General features: G+C 56.1%; 4 protein-coding genes across 6 annotated transcripts; all 4 read left to right on the top strand.

The window, feature by feature from the left end:
* The first annotated feature begins 77 nt into the window (after window positions 1-77).
* LOC147126263 (uncharacterized) lies at window positions 78-2,038 on the top strand. The gene is made up of 5 exons (XM_086022312.1): window positions 78-601; window positions 1,002-1,096; window positions 1,356-1,506; window positions 1,583-1,713; window positions 1,779-2,038. The coding sequence occupies exons 1-5, from the start codon at window positions 581-583 to the stop codon at window positions 1,903-1,905; spliced, it is 525 nt and encodes a 174-aa protein (XP_085878438.1). The 5' UTR covers window positions 78-580; the 3' UTR covers window positions 1,906-2,038.
* An 854-nt stretch (window positions 2,039-2,892) lies between these two features.
* Window positions 2,893-8,071, top strand: ing3 (inhibitor of growth family, member 3). Its single transcript, XM_086023028.1, has 12 exons — window positions 2,893-3,054; window positions 3,219-3,290; window positions 4,038-4,138; window positions 4,368-4,433; window positions 4,572-4,668; window positions 4,738-4,809; window positions 4,886-5,002; window positions 5,176-5,351; window positions 5,986-6,206; window positions 6,975-7,173; window positions 7,286-7,324; window positions 7,869-8,071. Exons 1-12 carry the CDS (start codon window positions 3,027-3,029, stop codon window positions 7,983-7,985), a joined length of 1,305 nt encoding a protein of 434 aa, XP_085879154.1. The 5' UTR covers window positions 2,893-3,026; the 3' UTR covers window positions 7,986-8,071.
* Window positions 8,072-8,172: 101 nt separating this feature from the next.
* cped1 (cadherin-like and PC-esterase domain containing 1) lies at window positions 8,173-17,541 on the top strand. 3 transcript variants are annotated; one of them, XM_086023025.1, is made up of 20 exons: window positions 8,173-8,623; window positions 10,119-10,284; window positions 11,463-11,557; window positions 11,641-11,689; window positions 11,835-12,106; window positions 12,176-12,282; window positions 12,374-12,446; window positions 12,526-12,654; window positions 12,724-12,828; window positions 13,019-13,107; window positions 13,187-13,227; window positions 13,293-13,461; window positions 13,938-14,133; window positions 15,273-15,372; window positions 15,444-15,587; window positions 15,667-15,887; window positions 16,035-16,136; window positions 16,219-16,306; window positions 16,397-16,543; window positions 17,038-17,541. In XM_086023025.1, exons 1-20 carry the CDS (start codon window positions 8,402-8,404, stop codon window positions 17,532-17,534), a joined length of 3,012 nt encoding a protein of 1,003 aa, XP_085879151.1. In that variant the 5' UTR covers window positions 8,173-8,401; the 3' UTR covers window positions 17,535-17,541. The 3 variants fall into 3 exon arrangements, with proteins under 3 accessions (XP_085879151.1, XP_085879150.1, XP_085879152.1); XM_086023024.1 differs by having other exon boundaries at window positions 8,174-8,623; window positions 11,835-11,904; window positions 11,974-12,106; window positions 15,451-15,887; XM_086023026.1 differs by having other exon boundaries at window positions 8,176-8,623; window positions 15,451-15,587; window positions 17,038-17,307.
* Window positions 17,542-17,746: 205 nt separating this feature from the next.
* On the top strand, window positions 17,747-22,053 carry wnt16 (wingless-type MMTV integration site family, member 16). Its single transcript, XM_086023029.1, has 4 exons — window positions 17,747-17,895; window positions 19,226-19,449; window positions 20,019-20,332; window positions 21,146-22,053. The coding sequence occupies exons 1-4, from the start codon at window positions 17,774-17,776 to the stop codon at window positions 21,611-21,613; spliced, it is 1,128 nt and encodes a 375-aa protein (XP_085879155.1). The 5' UTR covers window positions 17,747-17,773; the 3' UTR covers window positions 21,614-22,053.
* The last annotated feature ends 179 nt before the right edge of the window (window positions 22,054-22,232 follow it).

Below are 22,232 nucleotides of genomic sequence, written 5' to 3'. Positions count from 1 at the left end.
ACCGTCGAAAGAAAATGTCAGCGCCCTGCTGTCGTCGCTTTTGTTTTCTCCACAACACACGTTTGACCTGAAGGCCTCACTTTCTTCATCTAGTTAGCTTTAAATCACGGGTGTCAAACACACGTGCCGGGGCCAGATCCGGACCGCCACCTCATTTGATGCAAATTCTGGGTATCAACTTCACTTTTCTTGCTACAGCCCCAAAATTGCTTTGCTAGCAAGCCTCCTATTAAAATCAATGTCCGAATGTTCGAACACTTTTTACTGGCCTTTGACTTCAAAAGTTGCCATTCGTTTGAAGGAACCCACGACGAGGCCCACCACAAAACGTCAGTTTGACAGCCCTGCTTGAAATAGAGCAACGCAATTGGGTAACATCTACAAGTTTTGACTCAAGTGACTCCGCTTGTGCAGGCGCGCACACGCATCCGCACAGTCACTCGTTAAGACTCCCACAGACGGACGCGCGCATGGTGAGGCGGGTGAATGAGACTCATTCATAATAAAAAACTTCCCAAGTGCTTCACGCCGATGCGAGGCAGAAGCGAAAAGAAGACGCGGCGGACAACCGAAGACGCAAATGGACGCCGGGCACAATCAGGTCAGCTTGACTCATATTCGTTCAAGTTGTATTAAATTCATTTTGTCTAACTTGTTATTCTATATTTTGGTTGATTCATATATAACAGACCATCGTGATTTTATGTCATTTAATTACCTGACATGTTTCGGCGTGTACTTCCACCTTCATCAGAGCCAAGTCTTCACATTGAGCAATTGTAGTCATGACAACGTGGAGCGCGTACAGCAGCGTCGGCGTGACAAGCATGTTGGGACACTCATTTGAATTGTTTGCCCACAAACTCGTCTACTGTCCGCCAGAAAACCAATCCGCATTTTGATTTATGGACTTATAGGGTTTTTTTTTTGTTTGTTTGTGTGCGTGCGCGGCGCCATGGTCACCATTTTGTTGGCGCGCGTGTGTCTTGTCACCTCCTCAGAGAAGTCTCAAGTCGTCAAGTGACACTCGAGCCGGTGCGGCGCAAAGCATCGTGGGAAACGGCCGCCACCGCTCGGAGGGCAGCGGGGGCCGCAGGTGAGCGAGGGGGGTCACGCGTGACACGCGACGCGCACGCGCGACAGGCGGCCCGGTTACATGGCAGTAATTATAGGCCACTGAAAACAAAGCTGCTTGGAAACTGCGCGTCACTCAAGAGACGAAGACTTGAGACTCTTTAGAGTGCACGCGCTCGTGTCCAAGTGTGTGCGTGTGCATGCGATGAGGAGTGTGTTGGGCTCCAGTGGTGCTGATCGGGCTGTGCTTCACGTTGGCTTTTCTCATCCCGCGCACTCAGTTCTCCCCTCCAGCAAAAGGCGCCGCCGTGCACAGCCAAGACCCGCGAAAAGGAAGACGAAGGGCAGCAGCAGGTGGCGACCGGGAGCCGGAGCCGGAGCCGGAGCCGGAGCCGGAGTCGGAGCCAGAGCTCCGGCTGTCTGCTGGAAGAGGTCCCCCTCTCTCGCCCGGTCGCAGTCTCCAGGCCTCACGAGCTCACGAGCTCACGTGTGCGCGTTGGTGTTGCAGCTGGTGTCGATCCAGAGGCGACTGGAAGCGTTTCGGCAGCGAGCTCGACAAGACGACTTGCTTCGCCGACAAGAAAACGCGCGCATGTGGCGCAACCTTGACTTGCTGCGCCTCGGCCAGCAGCTCGCAAAGTACGCACGCGCGCGCGCACGCCTCACGTGACAGGCAACAAGTGATGTCACGCGTGTTCTTCCAGGCCGTGGGTCAGCAGCTACTTCCGGAAGTTTCCCATGCACATCTACTGCCTTCCTGTCCAGCCATCCAAGCGCAGCGCTCGGAAAGCGGGCGGAGAGAAGAAGATTGGAAGAGGCGGGGCTTCATAGTGATTGACAGGATCAAGCATCCGCTCGACCAACGCTTGGAACGGCTGACTCAAGAGCCAAACTTCAGGACTTGCTCAATACGTCAATGTGAAGTCGTGGTTGGATGCAAAATAAAGAAAAACGCTCTGTTCATGGATAACGTCCAAATGTTTATTTTAAATGACTTAATAATAATGATAGCTTCATTACTCATTTGTGAGGAGCGATCGTTACACCAAAATATTGTCGTTCCATCCTCCCACCTCTCACCACCCCTCGACGGAATTTCTGGTGGGAATGCACGCATGTTAACCTTGCCTGCGATCTGAATTCTCGCGGTATTTGTGAGTTCATAAAAACCCCGAGATAGTGTGGTGTAACAATAACAATATATATAATGATTCATGTGTTAGATTTTTCATGATTAGGCTTTTTCGATCAGGCTCTTGCCAGGTTCCATGCAAGCATGTAAAGCAGCGGTCTCCATGCAGGTCCGGCCCTCGGGAGCCACTGTCCAGCCTGTTTTATGTTTCCCTGCTCAGCTCATCACCCATATGCCACTAATAATAGATTCACCACACCTGTATCCCCGTCATACAGCAATCCTTCACCAAAGTCAGTCATGTATTGGGTCTTACAGTCAAAAGGGACATTACACCTCAACATTTTTTGATTTACAGCAGGGGCGGCGCCGAGAGTGGGCCTGTGCACACCCTGTGCACACCCAGGCCCACCCAGATTGAGAGACTGCCCACCCAGTGGGAGCCATGAAAAAATATATACTTTTACATTTTTAGTAAATTATTAAATTATTTGTATTTTGAGGGGCTACACTGATTTCTGACGGGGCTATCGCACCTCCTTACCCCGGTGTAGTGCCATCCCCGAATACATGCAATGATTATAAATGTATATGATTTTTGGGGGGGAGGAATCAAAATGCGCTAACAGGAAATGAATGGATGGGATATGGAAGTGTAGTACCACTTTTTTGGCAGGCGGGGTAGCAAAGCACATGGCTGCGCCTGGTGTGCTCTCAAAGAGACGTGAAGAAGAAGCCTCGGCTGTAGCAGCAGAAGACGGCGCCATTTTGAAAGAAATCATTTTTGTGCAGAAACGCGGTCAAGCTCCTTTTTGTCGACATGTTGTACCTGGAAGATTATCTGGAGAGTGAGTATAAGACCGCCTGGGGCTCTCAAGGCGTACAGCGAGCGAATTGGCCGCAAAATGTGTCCCCTCGGCCGCGTTGTGTGTGTCCGACTGTTAGCCTAGCCGAGCTAGCGCGTTTAACACCACCCACCCCCACCCTCTTTTTTTCTTTTTCCTCCTTTCAGTGATCGAGCAGCTTCCCATGGATCTCCGCGACAGGTTTACGGAAATGAGAGAGATGGACCTGCAGGTCCAAAGTACGTCCAAACGCGCACACCGCATCGAGCAGTCCCACACAACAGCACAGAACAGCACACATTTGCCCCTTTATGAGGTTTGTTGGACGCTAGTCAGAGCAGCCGTGTTGTGTGCTTTGGAGACGCAAGCAGACGGACGGAAGACACCGCTGGAGGAGGATGCTTGCATTCACTTCGGCAGGAAAGAGGAAATTATGACAAAACTAGTAAATGGCCAAAAAAACAAATGGTACAAGACTAACACGGTTGAGGAGGAAATAGTATAAGATTAAACTAGTCGAGGAAAGCGTCGTGCATGACAACTGTAGTGGAAGAGGATAATCCAAAGCAAGTGGGGGACACCCAACTTGATGTATACAGTAGAGCTCTTTAGAAACAACCACAGCTGCGTACAAAGAGCGGTATTAAGTCAAAATCATCCAGACACATCAAATTAAGACTATAAAACAGTCAACACAATAAAATACTCAAACAATGCTGAGCAAAAGACAAAGAATCAAAGTATGTTCTAAGATGAGTTTTGAAGATGGACAGAAAGGGAGGGGGCTTGCCTACCCGAATGAATCCCATCATAATGGCGTCACAGTTGCACAGGGATGTCGCAGGTGGTCGTACACTCCACGACACCCCCGTCTCACTAAAAAAAGCCGCCGTGTTGTCGCCAGTTGAGCAAACGTCACATGAAATCTATTGTTTTGAAACGTCACCTGAGCTAATGTGATGCATGTGTTTTGCTGATGCGTACAGACGCCACAGACCAGCTGGAGCAGAAGGTCCTGGACTTCTTTGTCAACGCCAAGAAGAACAAACCCGAGTGGAGAGAGGAGCAGATGGAGGTCATCAAGAAGGTCAGATGTGTGTGTGTGTCCCGCACAGCGGAAGCTGAGCTGTGAAGTCTTTTTGGCCGCTAGTCATTGATAGCAATTTATTGCTTGGAGGTAGCCATTATTGACACCTGAGTACTTTAGCTCCGATCTCCCGATACATGGCGTACGTGCTTTTGCATTAGAGTGTGGTGGAAGGATGTGTCATTTTGACTGCGCGATGACAACAACTCTGATTGTGTTTTGTGTTCAGGATTATTACAAAGCCCTGGAAGATGCAGATGAGAAAGTGCAACTGGCTAATCAGATTTATGACCTGGTGAGTTCTACCTGTCAGTCACCCGCTCAGGAAATCACGTCAGCAGTCACCAAGTGTGCACTGAGTGGCAAGTGTGGAAGAGTGGCATGTAGTTGGCTGCGTGGCCACCAGATGTCCCTCCTGCTCTGCTGTGCTCAGGTGGACCGGCACCTGCGCAAGCTGGACCAGGAGCTGGCCAAGTTCAAGATGGAGCTGGAGGCCGACAACGCCGGCATCACCGAGATCCTGGAGAGACGTGAGCGACCGCTTGCCCGCGCCGTCCGCCCCGCCCCCGCCCGTCACTTCCCGTGTGCTCGTCCCGCAGGCTCGCTGGAGATGGACAGCCCTTCTCAGCCCGTCAACAACCATCACGTCCACTCGCACGCCACCGCAGAGAGTGAGTTCAGCGACGCCGTCGCCTCAGCATCGTCGTCGTCGTCTTGCTGTGCTCATGTTAGTTTCCGTGGCGACAGAGAGAAGGTACAGCGCTTCCACGCACCACACGACGGAACACGTCCCAGAGAAGAAGTTCAAGTCTGAAGCTCTGCTGTCCACGCTGACGTCAGACGCCTCCAAGGAGAACACGCCAGGTACGCGCACACATGCCAACAGTCACGCTAGCAGGCTGGCCAACCGGGACGCCAAACACGCACGTCGGCACAAAAAGTCAAACAGGTGCACACGGCTACAAGACGCGGGGCGACGCACGCGCCGGCTGGGCGGCAGCTCGCCGCATCTCACCCGCTCATCATGTCTGGCGCAGGTTGCCGCAGCAACAGCATGACCACGTCGTCGTCGTCCGCCACCAACAACATCTACGGCGTCAACTCTTCACAACCTTTGACCTCGTACGGCCTGAGCTCTCTGCCCGCCGGACCCGCCGCCGGAGCCGGCGCCATCAGCATGGCCGCCGCGCAGGCCGTGCAGGCCACCGCTCAGGTTAGGGCCACAAAATGGCCGCCGCAGAGGGCCTCGCCGCCTTTCTGACGCAGCGCCACAAAGCTGTTGTGCCTTCTGGTACTTTGAGATACAAGTGGAATTCTCTCCTCAAGTCAAAGCGCAGGCAGGGTTCCAGCCAGCGGCGCTTCCAAAAGTATTCAAAGGCTTTCAATTGAAAACAAGTTTGCCTTGTTTGCCATTCAAAGGACTTCAGTCAATCTTTTCCAAAGTCTTGTCTCGGTCGGTCGGCCGGTAGCGGGAGTAGCGCTGAGTTCAGTTCCACCACACGGTGGCGCGCTTGTCTCCCATGTTTTGCTGGTCAGTCAAAGCAAAAAGTTGGCCAAATGACGGCTTGTATGTTGAGAAATTGCTGACTCGGGTCACTTGTATCTCAAGACACCGCCTTCCACATGCAACGTTCCAAGCAAAAGAGGGTTTTTTTTTGCCTTTAATTCACAAAAGATGTGGGCAACATTGAACACATATTATGATACTATACAGTGTTACACATGGTAGTTGTTGAATTGGCATTCGGATTATGAGGCGGTCCTTGGGGGGGAAAAGGCGGAGCCCAAAATGTTTGAGAGCCCAAAATGTTTGAGAGACATGATGATGATGATGATGATGATGCCAGATGAAGGAGGGTCGGCGGACGTCCAGCCTGAAGGCGAGCTACGAGGCCATCAAGAACAACGACTTCCAGCTGAGCCGAGACTTCTCCCTGTCACGCGAGGCGTCTCCGTATCCGTCTTCCGCGCTGGCGTCCACGCTGACGCAGACGCTGGCCCCGGCCGTCGCCACCGCCGCCGCAGCCACCGTCGTCGTCAACTCGGACTCTCGAGGCCGCAAGTCCAAGTAAGAGAAAGCGGGGGTGTCCGCACTTTTTTTCCCCGACAGAAAAGGATGAGGTTTGCCGACTTGCCAAAGCCGGCACGCTGCGCCACACTTCACGCCGTGTCGCTCGGCGGAGCGGGCCCGAGGCATCGTCATATGTCTTTGGCCACCGAGGGGCAGTATAATTGTCGTCAGACACAAAAAGTACCGCAAACGTTCGCTCGTATTAGTTGTTTTGTTTTTACATAGATGCCGGTGAGTATTTTATTGACACAATAATGTGCGGTTTATTGCGGCGGTCACATTCCAGAGCACTCCTGCAATAGGCAAGCTGCCAAGTAGCAACCAAGTACTGCTGACACTCCAGCGGACCCCCACTTTTTGCGGGCCCCCCCATCCCCAGGCCAGGTGCAACCGAAATCCACAAATGATTGTTGCCCGTTATAATTGCACTGGGGGAATCTTTTAGACCCCCCAAGTTCTTGATCTTCCACAAAAAAGGCCGGCTTTTCTGCTTGGGCTGGCGCAACTGCGCGCATCCAGAGACGCGCTGAACGTCCCGTTAGCGACGGTCAGTGCAGTGGCGTCGAGCCTTTCACTCAGCCCTTGAAAGAGCGCCAGCGCCTGTTTTCATCCTCCAAATCACCTGTGACGCATTGCACTTGCCTCCAACCAATGACGCTAGGCTATCTTCACTGAGCGAATGATGCTGACTTGACTGCAGCCGGCGCCCGTTTGCCGGCACTCCTGATACGCTGGCGCTCTTTGCTTTTGTTTGTGTTTTTCCAGAAGCGGCGTGAAGTCTTCCAACCATCAGTCGTCTTCGTCGTCATCTTCGTCGTCGCTGTCGTCGTGCTCGTCGTCGTCCGCCTTGGCTCAGGAGCTTTCCCAGCAGGCGTCGGTGCTGCCCGAGGCCGAGGCCGAGGCCAGCGGCCAAGTGGACTGGACCTACGACCCCAACGAGCCGCGCTACTGCATCTGCAACCAGGTGGCGCCGCGCCCTCTTGTCCTCATCGCCACTTGCTAGCGCACCGCCCCGTCACTCACTCGCCGACGGACGGATGGATGGATGGATTGATTGATTGATTGATTGATTGCAGGTGTCGTACGGGGAGATGGTGGGCTGCGACAACACGGACGTAAGTGACACACACGCTGGCGTTTCCTGCGGGCTTCTGAAGCTCGTTTTTAGGAGTTGCGCACCATCAGCAACTACTTGGATTGCTCGGCAAATCGGGAAAAGGAGTCGCGGACGGCAAACAAGGCACGGATGGTTGCCGTTTGGTTTGGATGCTCACAAAACTTGATTTGCTTGGCTAGTTTCAAGACCAGGTAACTCGGAAATAAAGTTAGTGCGGCGGAAAAGTCCGTTGTTGCCGCAGACGGTTGGCAACTCACGAAATCTAGTCACAGATGGTCCCCGACCAAAGAAAACAGTCGCAGACTCTCTGCAACGGAAGAAAACGAGTTCTGGCGGTTGGCACCCCAGGAAAAGATCGAAAAGATCCAACAGTCATGAAAACTGGATGGGGATGGGCGGCAACTGCCGAAAAGTAGTTGCAGGTGGCGGGCGACTACCAAAAAGCGCTTTGCCAACCCCACATGCAAATGAACGGTGAAGCGGTCCGGTTGCTTGGCTGCCTTTGGTGTAACGTGTGCGCGCGCGGCGCCCTGCGTCCACAGTGTCCCATCGAGTGGTTCCACTACGGCTGTGTGGGTCTGAGCGAAGCCCCCAAAGGCAAGTGGTACTGTCCTCAGTGCACGGCGGCCATGAAACGACGCGGAAGCAGACACAAGTAGACCAAACATCAAATGCTGTCAGTGCTGTTGCTGCTGCTGCTGCTGCTGTTGTTGTTTTCAACAACAATAAACTTCTTTTCAACGTCCACATGGTCTGGCCTTTGCTTTGCTTCGCCTCGCCTCGCCTCCAATCTGTCCCGTGACTTTGGTCCCGCCCCCTCGTTCACCATTCGCATGTCTTTGAGGTCCGTGTTTGCGCGTGACTGTCCGTCAGCTCGGGGAGGAGCGCGCCCACCCCCTCAAAAAGTTTCCTCCACCTCAGAAGAAGAAAAGCTCAAGAGAAGGAAGAGGGAACATCCCATCTGCCACGCACAACTTTTGGTGGATCTCCGCTCGTGCTCCTTTCACGCCTCGTGAAGGCCAAGTTCGCAAAGTGTCCAGATGACGGCCACGCGCAGGAGGAGGAGGAAGAGGGGATGAAGATGCTGGGCCGCCGCCGAGCCCTTTCCGGACCGCTGCTGGTCCTGCTCGGCGCGGCGGGCTTTCTCTTCTACCGCAGCCTCCCCGGCGGCGCCCCCCCCGCCACCGCGAGCAGCCCGGCGCAGAAGGACAGCCCGAAGCGCGAGCACGCGCACGAGCACAACCGGCCGCTGCCACCCGACGGACGCAAGTTGAGCGCCGCCTTGCACAGTCTGCAGGTGAGGGGGGAAGGCGGGGGGTGCACTCAAGTCGTCAAAGTTGATGTTGGGGGGCGAACAAGACGCGATGACGTTCACGCTGTCAACGCCAAGGCAATCAAGTCACGTGAAGAAGTGGCCTTATTTCATCTTCAACGTCAGCATTGACTTTAGGGGGGCACACGCAGCCAAAACAAACCCGCGTTGAAGCTGACAGTCGTTGAGTCTGTCAAGTCTGTCACGTCTACCAAGTCAGCAGTTGTTTGTAGCAATCGCGCATCCGCTCGCTGGATTTCTTGGAAGTCCGAGGCTGCCGAGGTGCACGCTAATATGACGTCAATCTTGGAAACCACTCGTACGAGTCCGGTTCCCACATTTGAATCAAGTGCAACCTCCATCAAGTCCATTCGAGGGACTCAGTGGACTCTTGTGCTCAGGAGGACGTTTTTCTTTCTTTTTTTTTTTGTTGAAGTAAATGATCTGTCATGAGGCTCAGAAAATCACGGGACCATTTATGTCAATGAGGCTGGTCAACGCATCTTTACTATTTTAATTTAGAGATCCACGCAAACTTTACTAGATGATTTTTGCTGTCCTCGTTTTTTTCTCTAGCGCGTCCGATTTTCATAATAGAAGAACAATAACGTAGTGCGCTTGAATTAATGTGTGGCAGGATGAGATACATTCGCCCCCTGGCGGTAGGTGCACAGCCCTGTGCCCTTTGGTGTTTTTTTTGTTTGTTGCAGGACTGGAGGCTGTGCGAATGTTTTGTCTACCATTCAATTCCCAAGTTATTGATTCTGTTTAAATAAAAACAATTGTATATTTATTTTGAACTACGCCTCATGCTCTCTGTCTTCCGGCAAAACGAACTTTAGAGCCTTACTGGTCGGCTTGACTTTCCTTGGGTAAATTCCCAAGGTGGCGTCGTCGGGTCTCGATTTAACCCCTTTAAAACCCAAACATCATTGGCAGTATTCGGGTTTTTAAAATACCTTATATCATGCCCGGGTTGCTCCTTTTCTAACTTGAATATATGCGGATGTCTACGCCGCTCGCACGGGATGCTCTGCGCATGCTTAAGCGCAAGGAATCTTGGTCTTCTTTGTAGTACAGGAAGTGCTTGTATGCGCGCTGTTTGGCGCACAACCCACCGGAAATACACGATTAGCGATCGACAAAACATGGCGAAAGCTCGAATAAGTAAAACACCACACTTTTGGGGCAAGGAGGAAACAGACTGTGACATGAAAGTCATGTTTTCTTGTAACCGGCGGAAACGACGCCTATTTGTGTCACGACGCCCGTGCGTCGCCGCCTAAATTGGCTTATTCAAATGCGGGACTAACTGTGTGCGCTCACGGGTTGTTCCAAATGTTTCAGAAATTGGAATTTTGACCTTAACCCGAAAATAGGCCGCATGTAAATGTAGTCATTGTGGTTCTTTCCCATGCTGATTGACAGCAGCTAGCCCGCTACTCCGCTAACATGCTAACCCTGTCGTCCATTTGTCTAGCGGTCCCCTGCGACGGGCAGCGAGCAGCCCAGGCGGCGGAGGGCCGTGCTCGTGATTGGTCGCCAGCAGATGAGCGACAGCGAGGTGCAGCTGTACCAGCGAGTTCTGACCCGGCTTCGCTTCCACGTGCAGACGCGCGCGCGCGCCGACCCCGCGCGCCAGCACGGTAACATGCCTTTCCTTTCTCACCTGACCTCCAGGGCGGCCTCGCGGTCACTCTCGGCTGAGAGCCCTGCACCGGTCGCCAGCCAATCGCGGGGCGCATCAAGACCAACAACCGTTGGCAGCATTTTGCGTACTGCGATGAACGGCCCGGCCCGTTCGTTCAAATCGGATCTAAAAAGCGCAATGACGGGAAAATCTCTTCATTCTTCATCATTCGAAACGCTGCTTTTGACTTGGCTTTGTTGCTGCTTGTATCATGAAGGTGTTGAGCAAGGTCGTGGCCATGTAGGCATTTGATTTCAGGGCAAACAACGACTTGTCGGCCATGTTGTTTGCTTGCGAAATAATGGCGAGAATTGACATTGAGGGCAAGAATCCAATGTTGTACCGGACTGACAGATTATCAAGTGCGTACGCGACTTGTGAGCACGCCTGCCCACCACATAGCTCGTTGATGGCTTGACCAGATCAAATGATCTGAAGTAGTTTTGGAAAGGCTCCACCCACCCACTCTTTGGATGCAACGGGACTTTGGTGAAGATCATCAACACGTGTCAATGTTTCCCAAAGCAACGGGACGCATGTGAGCGAGTTGCTTGCGGCTTCCCGCTGCCTTCCTTCTCTTTCAAATCCGTCTGCACTCGATCGACGGCCGCGTGGCTCTGACGGCCCTGAACGGCCAAAACAGATGGCGCCAAAGCATTTGCAAGCCTCGTGAAATGCGCGCGCAGCTGCCGTGCGAAAGCTGCTTCAACTAGTTGGTGGGCTCGCAAATGGCAAATGGAAGGGAAAGCGCCCCAAACGCTGATCAAAAGTTGCAACAAGGCAGCTCTTTGCCGTGCGTGTTGTCGTGGAAACGGCGGCCAGAAGTCCAGGCGGGCGCTCCGGATGTTCCCAAATTGCTTCCACATGTTCCCACCTTCAGTTTGGGCTCTTTTGTTTGGACAAGCCGCTTCCTGTTTTGGCTGGCCGCACTCTTTGTTTTCGGCAGCATGAGGACAAGAGCGGAAGTCTTTTGCTGGCTGCGACGTTGGACGCTTTGACTTGGCCCAAAAGTCCTCTGCGATCACATCGGCCTTCTTTCCCAGTTGCTTTTGCCGCTCAAAAGTGGCCCTTTAAGGCTCGCTGGCAAAAGCTTTTGTCCAATCGGTGACGCGCTGTCCGTTGCCACGGTTACAGGGGAAGGCCCGTGGAGCCTGCTGGTGTGCGTGAGCTCGGCGGACACAAATTGCCTGAGCAAGACGCCCTTCTCGCACCTCCACCCGCACCAGAGGGTGAGGTCACCTGACGCGCACCCACCAATCGCAGCCTGCCTCGTCGCTGGCGCGTGTGTAAAATGTGTGCGTGTGTGTCTCAGGTCAACCTGCTGCCTGGCCTGGTGGAGGCGCTGTCCGCTGTGCTGACAGGTGACTTTTTGTCAGGAGCAGCTTCACAATCGAAGATCCTGTGCGAGGGGCGCGTCTCACCCCGCTAGCCGCGCTGGGCGTCTGTCCTTTCCTTCCAACAAAGTCAGATGTCCGCTGAGGATCTTTTGTGCTTATTGCTCAACAGAAGGATTACCCATCATGCCTCCCGCCAATCGCAGCCGGTCTGCACCTGGCCGGGCGCTCGCCACTCACAGGTGTGTGTCGGCGTGTGCAATGTGCGCGTGCGCGTGCGAGTCCGATGATGTTGGTGTGCCACGTGACAGTGGGGAAGCCCCCCCCGCCGGCCCGGTCGCCGTGGTGAGCGTTTTCGTGCTGGTGACGTCGCTGAGGCCCCTGAGCTGCTTTGTGCACAACACGGGCGTGGTGACGGCCGATCGGACGTCCGGTGCCGCGCAGGTGCGTGAGCGTGCCGCTCCGCTGCTCTCTGCTGCCTCCCGCTGGTCACCGCCCTCATGCGCTTCGCAGATCCAACACTGGCTGCCTGCGGAGGCTCTGGAGCAGGCCAAGAGGGTCATAGGTCACGTGTTGGAGGCCGCCGCGTCCGCCAGTGAGAAGGCCGCAAGCCGCGGCAGGTGAGCGGCGGCGCGTGACGATGGGCGGGGCCGGCAATTACGCCCGCCCGCCTAGGCGCGTGCGCGAATGACAGGCGTGTGTGTGTTTCAGGTGTGTGTTGTGTTACCAGCTGCTCACTTTCACCCTGACCTTCGGCGGCACCTTCACGCCACTCGTCACGCAAGTATGACAGGACGTTTGCTTTGATCGGCCACGAGCGCGCTCTTCAGTGGATGTGCGCGTGCGTGCGTGCGTGCGTTCAGGTGGAGGCGGGTTTGTTTCTCGGGGCTCTGAGCGACGAGCAGTTTGACAGACAAGTGACCCGTGACGTCATCCTGGAGGACACGCTGGACTTCCTGCTGTCCTCGGAGGTGGCCAATGACGACGCTCAGGTGGGTCACGTGACACGCGCGTGCTAGCGTGGAGAGACGGATGCCACGTTTGTCCCTCCCCTTTGTCAGCGTCGCGCCTTTGAGGAGACGAGCGGCGTCAACGTGTCGGAGGACAACTTTGGCCTTCTGCAAAACTTTCACCGCCACTTGATGGCGCCATCATCCTTTCAGCTGGTAACACGCACTTGCAGAAAGACATTCACGCCGGCATGCATGTGCGCACACGAGCAGGCACTCGTGCGCAGACGCTTACTCAGACACACATTCGCGTCAAACAGCTGAGCGCACAACCACACGCACACACACGCGCGTGTTGATGAGGAAGTTGCTGTGTGTGTGTGTGTGTGTGTGTGTGAGGTCACAGGTGTGTCCCAGTGTGTCCTGGTCCTGCGGGTCCGTCTCGGGTCTTTCGGACGTCCTCCTGGCCCTCGTCCGCCACGATGAGAAGAGCAGGTGAGGCTTGCTTGCTGACGCGCATCAAAAATCGCGTCTCGCCTTCCAACACGCTGACGCGCGCGCGTGTGCGTCGCAGGGGCGGGGCGTCAGACGCGGTGGCGGCCAATCAGCAAACAGGTGAGACTTGACCGAGAGGCGAGGCGAGGCGTGGCTCTTCAATTGCTCGGCTGTCTTTTGCGCAGGTGGGTGCGTGGAGCCCCGCCTCCGGCAGATCTACTTTGCCCCGCCCGTCGCGCTCAGCCCCGCCTTCAGCCCCCACGTGACCGAGTACCACGCCGACGTGAGCTTTGACACGCTGGTGCTTCGCGTGCGCGCCGAGCCGGTTAGCAAAGCGTGCCGCGCGCATCCCAGGTGAGACTGACGAATGCTCGTACGCAAATTTTGGCAAGCTGGCGGACGCTTGTTGGCCAAAACTTTGATACACGCCGCCCAAAGAGCGCATTGGCTCAAATCGCAGTCGTGCGTTGCTTTCCAAAGGCTGGCGGAAAACGCCAAAATTGGAAGACGCGCACGTTTGGCCGATTATTATTGATTGTAAAAAGTTGACTTGGTGACAGCGCTCGTTATTATTGAGAATTTATCTGAAGGCATATGAAAGATTTCGCAGCAAACTCAACACGCGACGCTTTTCATTCTGGGAATGTCGTTTTGGAGTGATCGCCTCAAGAAAATTCCTAGGGGATCACAATGTCCCACCGCTGGCGAGCGAATGTCAGAACAGGCCCACGTTGGCGACCTCTGCTGGAACGCAGGCGTTCTCATCGTGGCATACACACACACAGCGGGGGGCGCAGGTGTGCGTGACCTTGCCGCTTTGCCGCGGGCAGGTCGCGGGCCGTCCCCGTGGGCCTGGGCCCGGGCCGCCTGGACATCCCGCTGACGGACGCCTCCAGCGCCGCCTCCTCCTCCTCCTCCTCCTCGCCGCCGCCGCGCACGCTGGCCGTCTACACCGTCCACGTGCGCCGAGAGGCCCCGCCCAGCCTGCCCATGCTGGGAAATCACGTGACCTGCGGCTTCCTGCAAGTGAGTCGGGCGGGCGGACGGACGGGAGCGGGGGCCAGCTGGGACCAGCCGGGACCAGCCGGGACCAGCGGGGCCCGCTCCCGTCCCTTCTCGTGGTGGCTTCGTACGCGACGCTCGCGTGCGGCCGCTCCAAAACGGACAGCGTGTGACTTTGCCGTCACGCTGCTGCTGCTGCTGCTTTTCCCGCTTTGCGGCGCTTGCCTGCTCCAAATCGTATCTCGCGAGATCGGAGAGCTCATAGTTGGAAAGAAAAAAAGTGAAAAAGCCTCCAGAAGTGAAGTTGACATTTTTGAAAGCCAACTCCGACCAAAGCAAGATGTTCCCACCTTTTGGATTTGCCTCCTCAAAGCAATTCCGACACGTGGCGCAAAATTGTCTTTGGGCGTCATGAACGGAATGCGCTCCATATTTGGAGCCTTTGCTGAAAAATGCAACAAAGGCGCCTCGAATGCATCTGCCGTGATTTCCGCCAACAAAACTGCGATGAAAACCTGACGAAACAGCGGCCCAGGCAAACGCGCGCGCACCTCGTTTGAAGGTTTGGGCCCGGCCGGGCAAACGCGGGCGCCTTTGAAGGCCTGGGCCGAGCTCAGGTACCAACAAGAAAATCCCTGTTAAGTTTTCTTGTCTCACTTTGTTGCGATGCGCGGCGCCGGCGTGCGGAATGTGTCGCCGCCGCGCCGAAGGGCAACAAGAAAGAGGAAGCGCGCACGCCGCCCGGGCCCGGCGCGGCGTCCGCCTCTCAAGTCCTTCCAGACGCGGCGGCGGCTCCCAGGCCGGGGCGCTGCGTTTATTTGACCTTTGACCCTCGGCGAGCCATGAAGAGCGCCGCCGCTTGCCTGCCTGCCTGCCTGCCTGCCTGCCTGCCTGCCTGCCTGCCTGCCTGCCTGCCTGCCTTCCTTCCTTCTTTCCTCCCTCCCTTCCTTCCTCCCTTCCTCCTTTTCATTCTCCGACAGCAACTGCTCGACTTGGCTTTCAAGAGCCGTCGACACTTTTGCCAGACGTGAACGGGCGCGTGATCGATGGCGCTGCGGCGCGAGGCTGGTCTCGTCTGGTTTTTTGCGCACGGTCCAGCTTGGCTTCGTTCGGACAGTCGATCAGTGTTGAAGTTGGCCGACTTTGCCCTTTGTGTGCTCGAGGACTGCGGTCTGGTGGCGGATCCCGGCCTTCCCTGCGGCCTGCAGCCCTTTCCCGGGTCCGGCGAGCCGCTTCCGGCCTGCGCGTCGGGCCGCGCCGCAGGTGGCCGCTCCCGCCCGGCGGGCCTTTGCGAAGGTGGCGCGCCGGGATGCTGACGTCTTTTTGTGCCTGAGGTGAAAGGTCGCTGGCTGGTGCCGTGCCTCAGCTGCTCCGACAACCGCACCTGCGACTGGCGGGAGGTGGCCTGGCAGCCCGACGGCTGCCGTCACCCGCCGGTGGACGCCGCTCGCCTGCGGGAATGCATGGCGGGCCGGAAGGTGAACCAACGCCGCCCCTTCTCGCTCCGCCTTCCTTCCTCCTGCCTCGCGTGTTTCTTTCATACGTCCTGGCGCTCAGGTGTTGTTCCTGGGGGACTCGACCAATCGCGGCATGATGTACTTTTTGACGGAGCGCCTCAACCGCAGCCTGGCGGCGTGGGAGCGCTCGCACGACACGCTGCTCTACGACAACGTGAACGGGGGCCGCACGCGGGTGGCCTTCGCGTACTACCCGCAGTTCTGGCTGCGGCGGGGGCGGAGGCCCACCTTCAGCCAGGCGCTGCTGCGACTGCTGCACAGGTAGCCTTTGCCGGTTTGGCTTTTTCGGATGTGCGCGGATTTGGCCGGTGGCACGTCGGCCGTCGAAGGCTTCGCGAAAGTTTGGGGACTCTGATGACCAAACCTTGAGCATTCGAAGAGTCCCGCCTCCCTTTTTGCATTTCAAAGGTCTCGGCCTCTGGCCAACTCCGAGCGGACCGTGTTGGTGGTGGGCGGAGTCCAGTGGCTGACGCCCAATCACCTGCAGACGCTGCGAGAGGTCCTGGACAGGTGAGCGGGCGGCTAGCGGGCCAGCGGGCCAGCGGGCCAGCGGGCGCCGGCGTCAACGCCGTCTTCCTTCTGCCGTCCTCAGGGAGTCGCTGGCGGGCGTCCGGGTGGTGGTCAAGTCTTTGGGGATGGGTTTCCACCTCGCGGCCGACGGCATCCGAGCTCGCGCGCCGGTTGGTTCCGATCGCCGGGGCGGCGGCGGGCTCGCGCGCGGCGCCGGCAGGCCGGCCGGCCGGCCGTAAACGCTCGTGTGCTGTGCGCAGACGGAGATCCAGAAGCTTTGGCGGGACAACGGCCGGCTGCTGGCCGCCGCCGAGCGGCTGGGCTACGAGCTGGTGGACACGCTGGCCGTCACCGTGGGCCGCTACAAGGAATTCCTGCAGGGAGCGTGCGCCTGTCACTTCCACCAGGTACGCAAAAACAAGCGCGCTCGCGTTTGGCTGACAGAGCCGCTCTCCTCGTTGAGTGGGCGGGACAAACAGTCAGACGGACGTCGGCCGCGGCTCACGATCCTTTCTTCAGCGTTCCGTCGCTTTTCCGTAACCACAAACGCAGTCGCGAGTCGTTCAAAGCTGAGCAGCTGACAAGCATTTATTTCAGAACGAGAGCAGTTTTTGTGTTTTTTTTCTTCTCGGTGTACCGCCTCGCAAATGCGTTTGAGTCGCCTGCGACCAGACTCAATCGCCGGTACAGCGCTGAGTCTGGATCGCAGGCTAGACTTGCTAGACCACACCCCTTAAAGGCGCCCGCGCAACGCACACTTGTCTCGACTTTCTTTCTCTGCATCGCTTGATCGATTGTCTTGAAAAAAACTAAATTGTGGAAAGCGGGAGCCACTTGAAGTTGTTGTGAGCGTCATGTGTCAAGATGGCAGCCACCAAACTTGTTTGTTGACGCCGTCAAGGTGGAGAAGACGACGGTGACGTCGTCGGCCTCGGAGCGGCCGCAGCGGTCCTATCACGTGAGAGGACCCGTCAACCAGATCTACTCGGAGATTCTGCTGAGTCGCCTGTGTCCTGCAGCCTAAACGCAAGCAGCGGCTCCATCCATGGCAAACAGCCCCCCCCCCCCCCCCCCCGCCCCCGCCCCGCCAACCCCCACTCCCCCACCACAACAGGAACAGCATCGTGGCCGCCGGCCTTGGTTTGGGGCGGGGAGGCCCTCGCGCCGGACTTGTCTGGAGCCGTCGTCCGCCTCGCCGGTCCTGCGGAGTTGCCGGTTGCTTTTTTGGAACTGTTCGGGGGGGGGGGGGGGGTCACTGTTGGTGCAATAACTCCTTGCCAGAAGAAACGTCTGACCAACGTTTGTGTTGTGTGTGTTCTATACAAGTTGATTTTGTCCGACCATCTGCGTGTCCCACTTTTGGATTTGAGCTGCATTTTGTCTCTTCCGACGTGCTGAATATTCGTTCGAGGCTTTTGGTGCGGTGCCTGCTGACCGATTTGTTGGAGTGCCTGTGCGGCTTTTCGCAAATGACGTGTGAGTCCGTCCCACCGCCGCCGTCACGTGGCCGCTGATGATCCGACCAATTAGCGCCGGGCTGTGACGTCACTGGCCAACGAGGGACGTGCCGCGGCGGCTCAGCGGCGGCGGCTCTTCAGTCCCATCTCCTCGGCGGCGCGCGCCGTACGCGGACGCGCATGAGGACTATGGAGTCGAACCCGAACGCGGCGCCGGTGCCGGTGCCGGTGCCGGTGCGACGCGTGTGCACGCTGACGGTGCTGCTGTGCGTGTGCCCGCTGTGCTGCCAGGCCAGCTGGATGTGAGTACCCGCGCGCATGCACGCGCCTTCCCCACTTGACTTTGCGGGCGATTGTTTGCAACTGCCGTCGTGCTTGAGGCGAGCTCGCGAACGCATGCACGTGCCGCCCGTTAGCAGCCTGCAGGCGTGCGGGCAGCAACAAGGCCAAAGTTTGGACGACTTGCGACACAAAATGTGAACTTCTTGCTGCTGGCCTTTGGACGCCAGTGAGTTTGCCCTCCACGCGCTGCTGATGCTCGTCGACGGTGCATGCGGGCAACACGCTCAAGAAGACGAAAGCGTCGTTTTCCGACTTGTTTTTGTCCGAAATGGATGCTAGCTCCTCAATTCCAGATGAAAAGCTTTTGAGTGCGGAAAATCTCCCAAATGCGCTTTGTTGCCGATTGGAAACGTTGATAACGTGATCGATACTTGGCTCATGGCCGAGGGCAATGCAAATTGCAAAAATGTGGCCTGAAGGAAGTCGTGCAGCCAACAAGTTGAAAGACGAGCATGCAGAGCGGCATTGGAGTGATTTCAAGAAGGCCAACTTGAAAAGTAAAAAAGGCGTTTGGATGTTGATTTTGAGCAATGCAATCGAATTGCTCTCGATGACAAAGTGGCAAGCGTGACATTGTTGACGATGCTGTACAAAATGTGCAAAACCTTTTTGTGCCGGTCTGTTTTTTTTTTTTCTTTCCCCAAGCCTCGGTTGTGGCTGCAAATTTGGGAACATTTTGGATTTGAAGTGGAAAAGCACACTGAAAACAATGGAATTGCTGAATTCATTCCATTTTATGTCATCGGCGGGTTGCATGAAATAAAATCTGGCTCCAGATGCATCTTTCAAAGTGACGTATACTTAAAAATTGTATCTGGATTCGGAATATATTTCGTGCAACCGCTTGACGGAATAAAATTGAGGAAATTCAACATTTTTCCACTTCAGTTCGTCCAATTTGTCCGTTGCTGTCGGTTTCGGATGTGCTGAAACTGAAATTTGAAAGTGTGCGCAAAGGCCTTCGAAAAGCGCCGTCAATGCTTTCGGTTGAATTTGCTCACTTTTATTTCCGCGCGAAATAAAATCAGTGCAATCACTTGACGAAATAAAAGTGAGGCATTTTTTTCGGTGTCGGAGCTTCACCTGCATGCAGAGACGGCCCCATGCAGGGTGATTTTTTTTTTTTGTCCCCGCCCCGCAGCTCAACGGGCTTGCCCGTTGCATAAACGTTGACAGTCGGGGCCCCCGACACCCGGAGGCGCTCCGGCGCTGTTCGGCGCGTCGACGGCGGCGCGGCTTGTTTGCGGTGTTTGCTCACGTTGGCTTTTTTGTGTGTGTTTTGCGCCGGAGGCTTTTGGGCGCGGACGAGCGCTGGTCCCGCGACGCCGGCTGCCGCTCGCTCCCTCTGAGCGCCGAGCAGCGGCAGGTGTGCCGCAAGCGCAGCTTCCTGGCGCCCAGCATCGTGGACGCGGCCCGGCTGGCCGTGGGCGAGTGCCAGAACCAGTTTCGACACGAGAGGTGGAATTGCTCCAGCGGCCGCGACCCGGCCGTCTTCGGACAGCAGCTGAGCAGCGGTAAGATCTCATTGGCCCCCAAATGACATCTTTTCCAGCAACGAGGCCGTGAACCCGGGCCTCCGTGCCGTTGGCGCTTCGCAAATTGGCTCAAATCGTTTTTTTTTTTGTTTTTTTTGTAGTCGCCCAGTCAATTGTTTTGCCCTCAAAGCATCTGCAAGACTCCCATGTCAGATGATGCGTTGCATTCCAGCTGAACACAAAACAAAACAAAGCACTTGATGCTCCCCAACAATGCAACATGCCATAGACGGGCTAACTAACTGCATCTATGCGGCAGTGCCAAATGTGAACACTAACGATCTAACAATATTCACGGGAAGCCCCACACTTACTGTTGTAACAACTTCCGTTGTTGTGGAAGTCTTTGGCCGTTGCCTATGCGGTTTTGCACTGCCCCCTCGTGGCCAAGTTGCGCCAAAAGTAGCCGCAATGACTTGATGATGATGATGATGCACGGCTCGGCCCGGCCCGGCCCGGGTTCCCGGAACATCTAATCCGACGTCGAGCGCTCGCACTCTGCCGGCTGTTTGGTTTTGAAGTGCGCCCTTTCTTTCCTCCCTTGGAAGGAACCAAAGAAACGGCGTTTGTGTACGCGGTGATGGCGGCCGGTCTGGTGCACGCCGTCACGCGCTTCTGTAGCCAGGGCAACGTGAGCGAGTGCGGCTGCGACGCCCGCCTCCAGGGGGCGGCGGCGGCGGCGGCGGCGGGGGCGGCGGGGGCGGGGGAAGCCTGGCACTGGGGCGGCTGCTCGGACCACGTCCAATACGGGACCTGGTTCAGCCGGCGCTTCCTGGCGCACGCCGCCGTCAACGCCTCCGCCGGGACGCGCGCGCACGCCCTCCTCCGGATGAAGCGGCACAACAGCGAGGCCGGCAGGCAGGTCCGCCACGCACACGCCACTCTTCCTCTTCCTCTTGTTCTGCTTCTTCTCCTTGGCCGGCTTGTTTTGGCCTTACAGCGGAGACCTGCAGCATAGTTGCTATAAAATCCCCCACGATTGCTTTTGTAGTGAAGAGCAAGTCGGCAATAAGCCAGCTCGTCGTCGAACATTTTCGCTGCGTTGCGCTGTCAGGCGGAGTCGGGAGGCAAAGCGAAGACATCGCAACCTGCGCTTGGTGAGCCGGTGACAAGAAACGCAACAAGACGACAGCTAGTTAAGTGGATAAATTAATTTTAACGTTTTATTCACGAAGCGAAACGTTAAAATGATTAAGAAACAATCAAGATTGGTTCAAGTGAATCGTTAAGAAAACAAATCAAGTCGTAAGAAATAACCGCATTTCGTTGTGAAGTCAAATACTTTCGATCATGTCATATCGGGACTTTTTTTTTTTTTTTTTAGGATAAGCGGGGTTACACTTTCAGAAGTGAAGTAAAGTAGCTCTGAGCTCCTTTCAAGTTCCATGCGGAGGCGTCATTGCGAACCAGCGGCACACGAGTGCAGCGGAGGTGCGGGTCTTGCTTGAGTCCACGCGGGGTCACCATCCACACGTTGTCCATGCATCGCGTCCGCATCGCGCTGCACGTCTCGGAACATTTGGCCCTCCGTTTTCGTCCAAGTTTTCCCCCTTACCTCGTTTGGCGCTCTCCGTCCTCTTCTAGTTTTCCTTGACCTTTGCCTTCCTTGCTAGTGTTGTTGTCCTTGCCTTGGGCTGACTTGCGTTCTCTGCTGTGCTGCACGCGCGTCCCGCAGGCGGTGCTAACGACCATGTCGACGGACTGCCGCTGCCACGGCGTCTCGGGCTCGTGCGCCGTGAAGACGTGCTGGCGGACGATGGCGCCGTTCGGCCGCGTGGGCGCCTACTTGAAGGAGCGCTACGAGCGCAGCGTGCGCCTCAAGAGGAAGGAGCCGCGCGCGACGGCGGCCCCGCCCGCGCCCGCGACGGCGGCCGCGCCCGCGGACAGGCACCAGCTGGTCTTCGTCAACAAGTCGCCCAACTACTGCGTGGAGGACCGGCGCGGCGGCGTGTTGGGCACCAGGGGCCGCCGCTGCAACCGCACCTCGGCCGGGCCGGACGGATGCAAGCTGCTGTGCTGCGGGCGCGGCTATAACACGCGCGTGGAGCGCCACGTGCGCCGATGCGCCTGCAAGTTCGTGTGGTGCTGCTACGTCCGATGTCGCCGATGCGAGAGCATGAGCGACACGCACGCCTGCAAGTGAAACGACTACGCCCACGCCCACTCGCTCGCTGTCCCTTTCCAAATCAAGCCGCAGTTTGACTAACTTCTTTTAAATTGTCACCTTATTTCAAATCAGACGTGGATCGTTCAAATTCATTGACAGCTCTTTTGATAAGCGTTTGCGCAATGCTATGTTGTATTTTTCTTTTTTAGTTCAAATTGTCCAAATCCTCCGTTTTTAGCCTCTTAACAGGAAACGAACGCAGACTGATCATCTTGGTTTGTTTGTTTGTTTTTTCAAAGGAAGACATTTGCAAACAACTGAGTTTGTGTTGAAAATCACGTTGACCAACATGTGTGTAGATCTTCTGACAAATGTTACGGGCCAAACCACAAAGTGACTCACGCAGAATTTCCCCCCTCAGATTCATGATCATTCACTGATTAAAATGGTGAATTACAGTTCAAATTTCAACAGAATGCAAATGCTTCGTCATCATTGGGAAGCGAGAGCGTGCGCGATGACGGGGCAGAACGTTGGAGGAAAGGGAAACTTGGCACTTGAATTTACCATCCGCGGTGACCTGCACGCGCACTGACAAGGTGTAGCCTCATCTCAGGTCGGGGTGTGTGTGTGTGCACGCACATGTATGGGGTGG

The sequence above is a fragment of the Filicampus tigris genome, chromosome 22 (assembly GCF_054856515.1).
Source record: "Filicampus tigris isolate MCC_2025a chromosome 22, RoL_Ftig_1.0, whole genome shotgun sequence".
NCBI classification, from domain to species: Eukaryota; Metazoa; Chordata; class Actinopteri; order Syngnathiformes; family Syngnathidae; genus Filicampus; species Filicampus tigris.
This window is presented reverse-complemented; position numbering and strand designations above follow the sequence as displayed.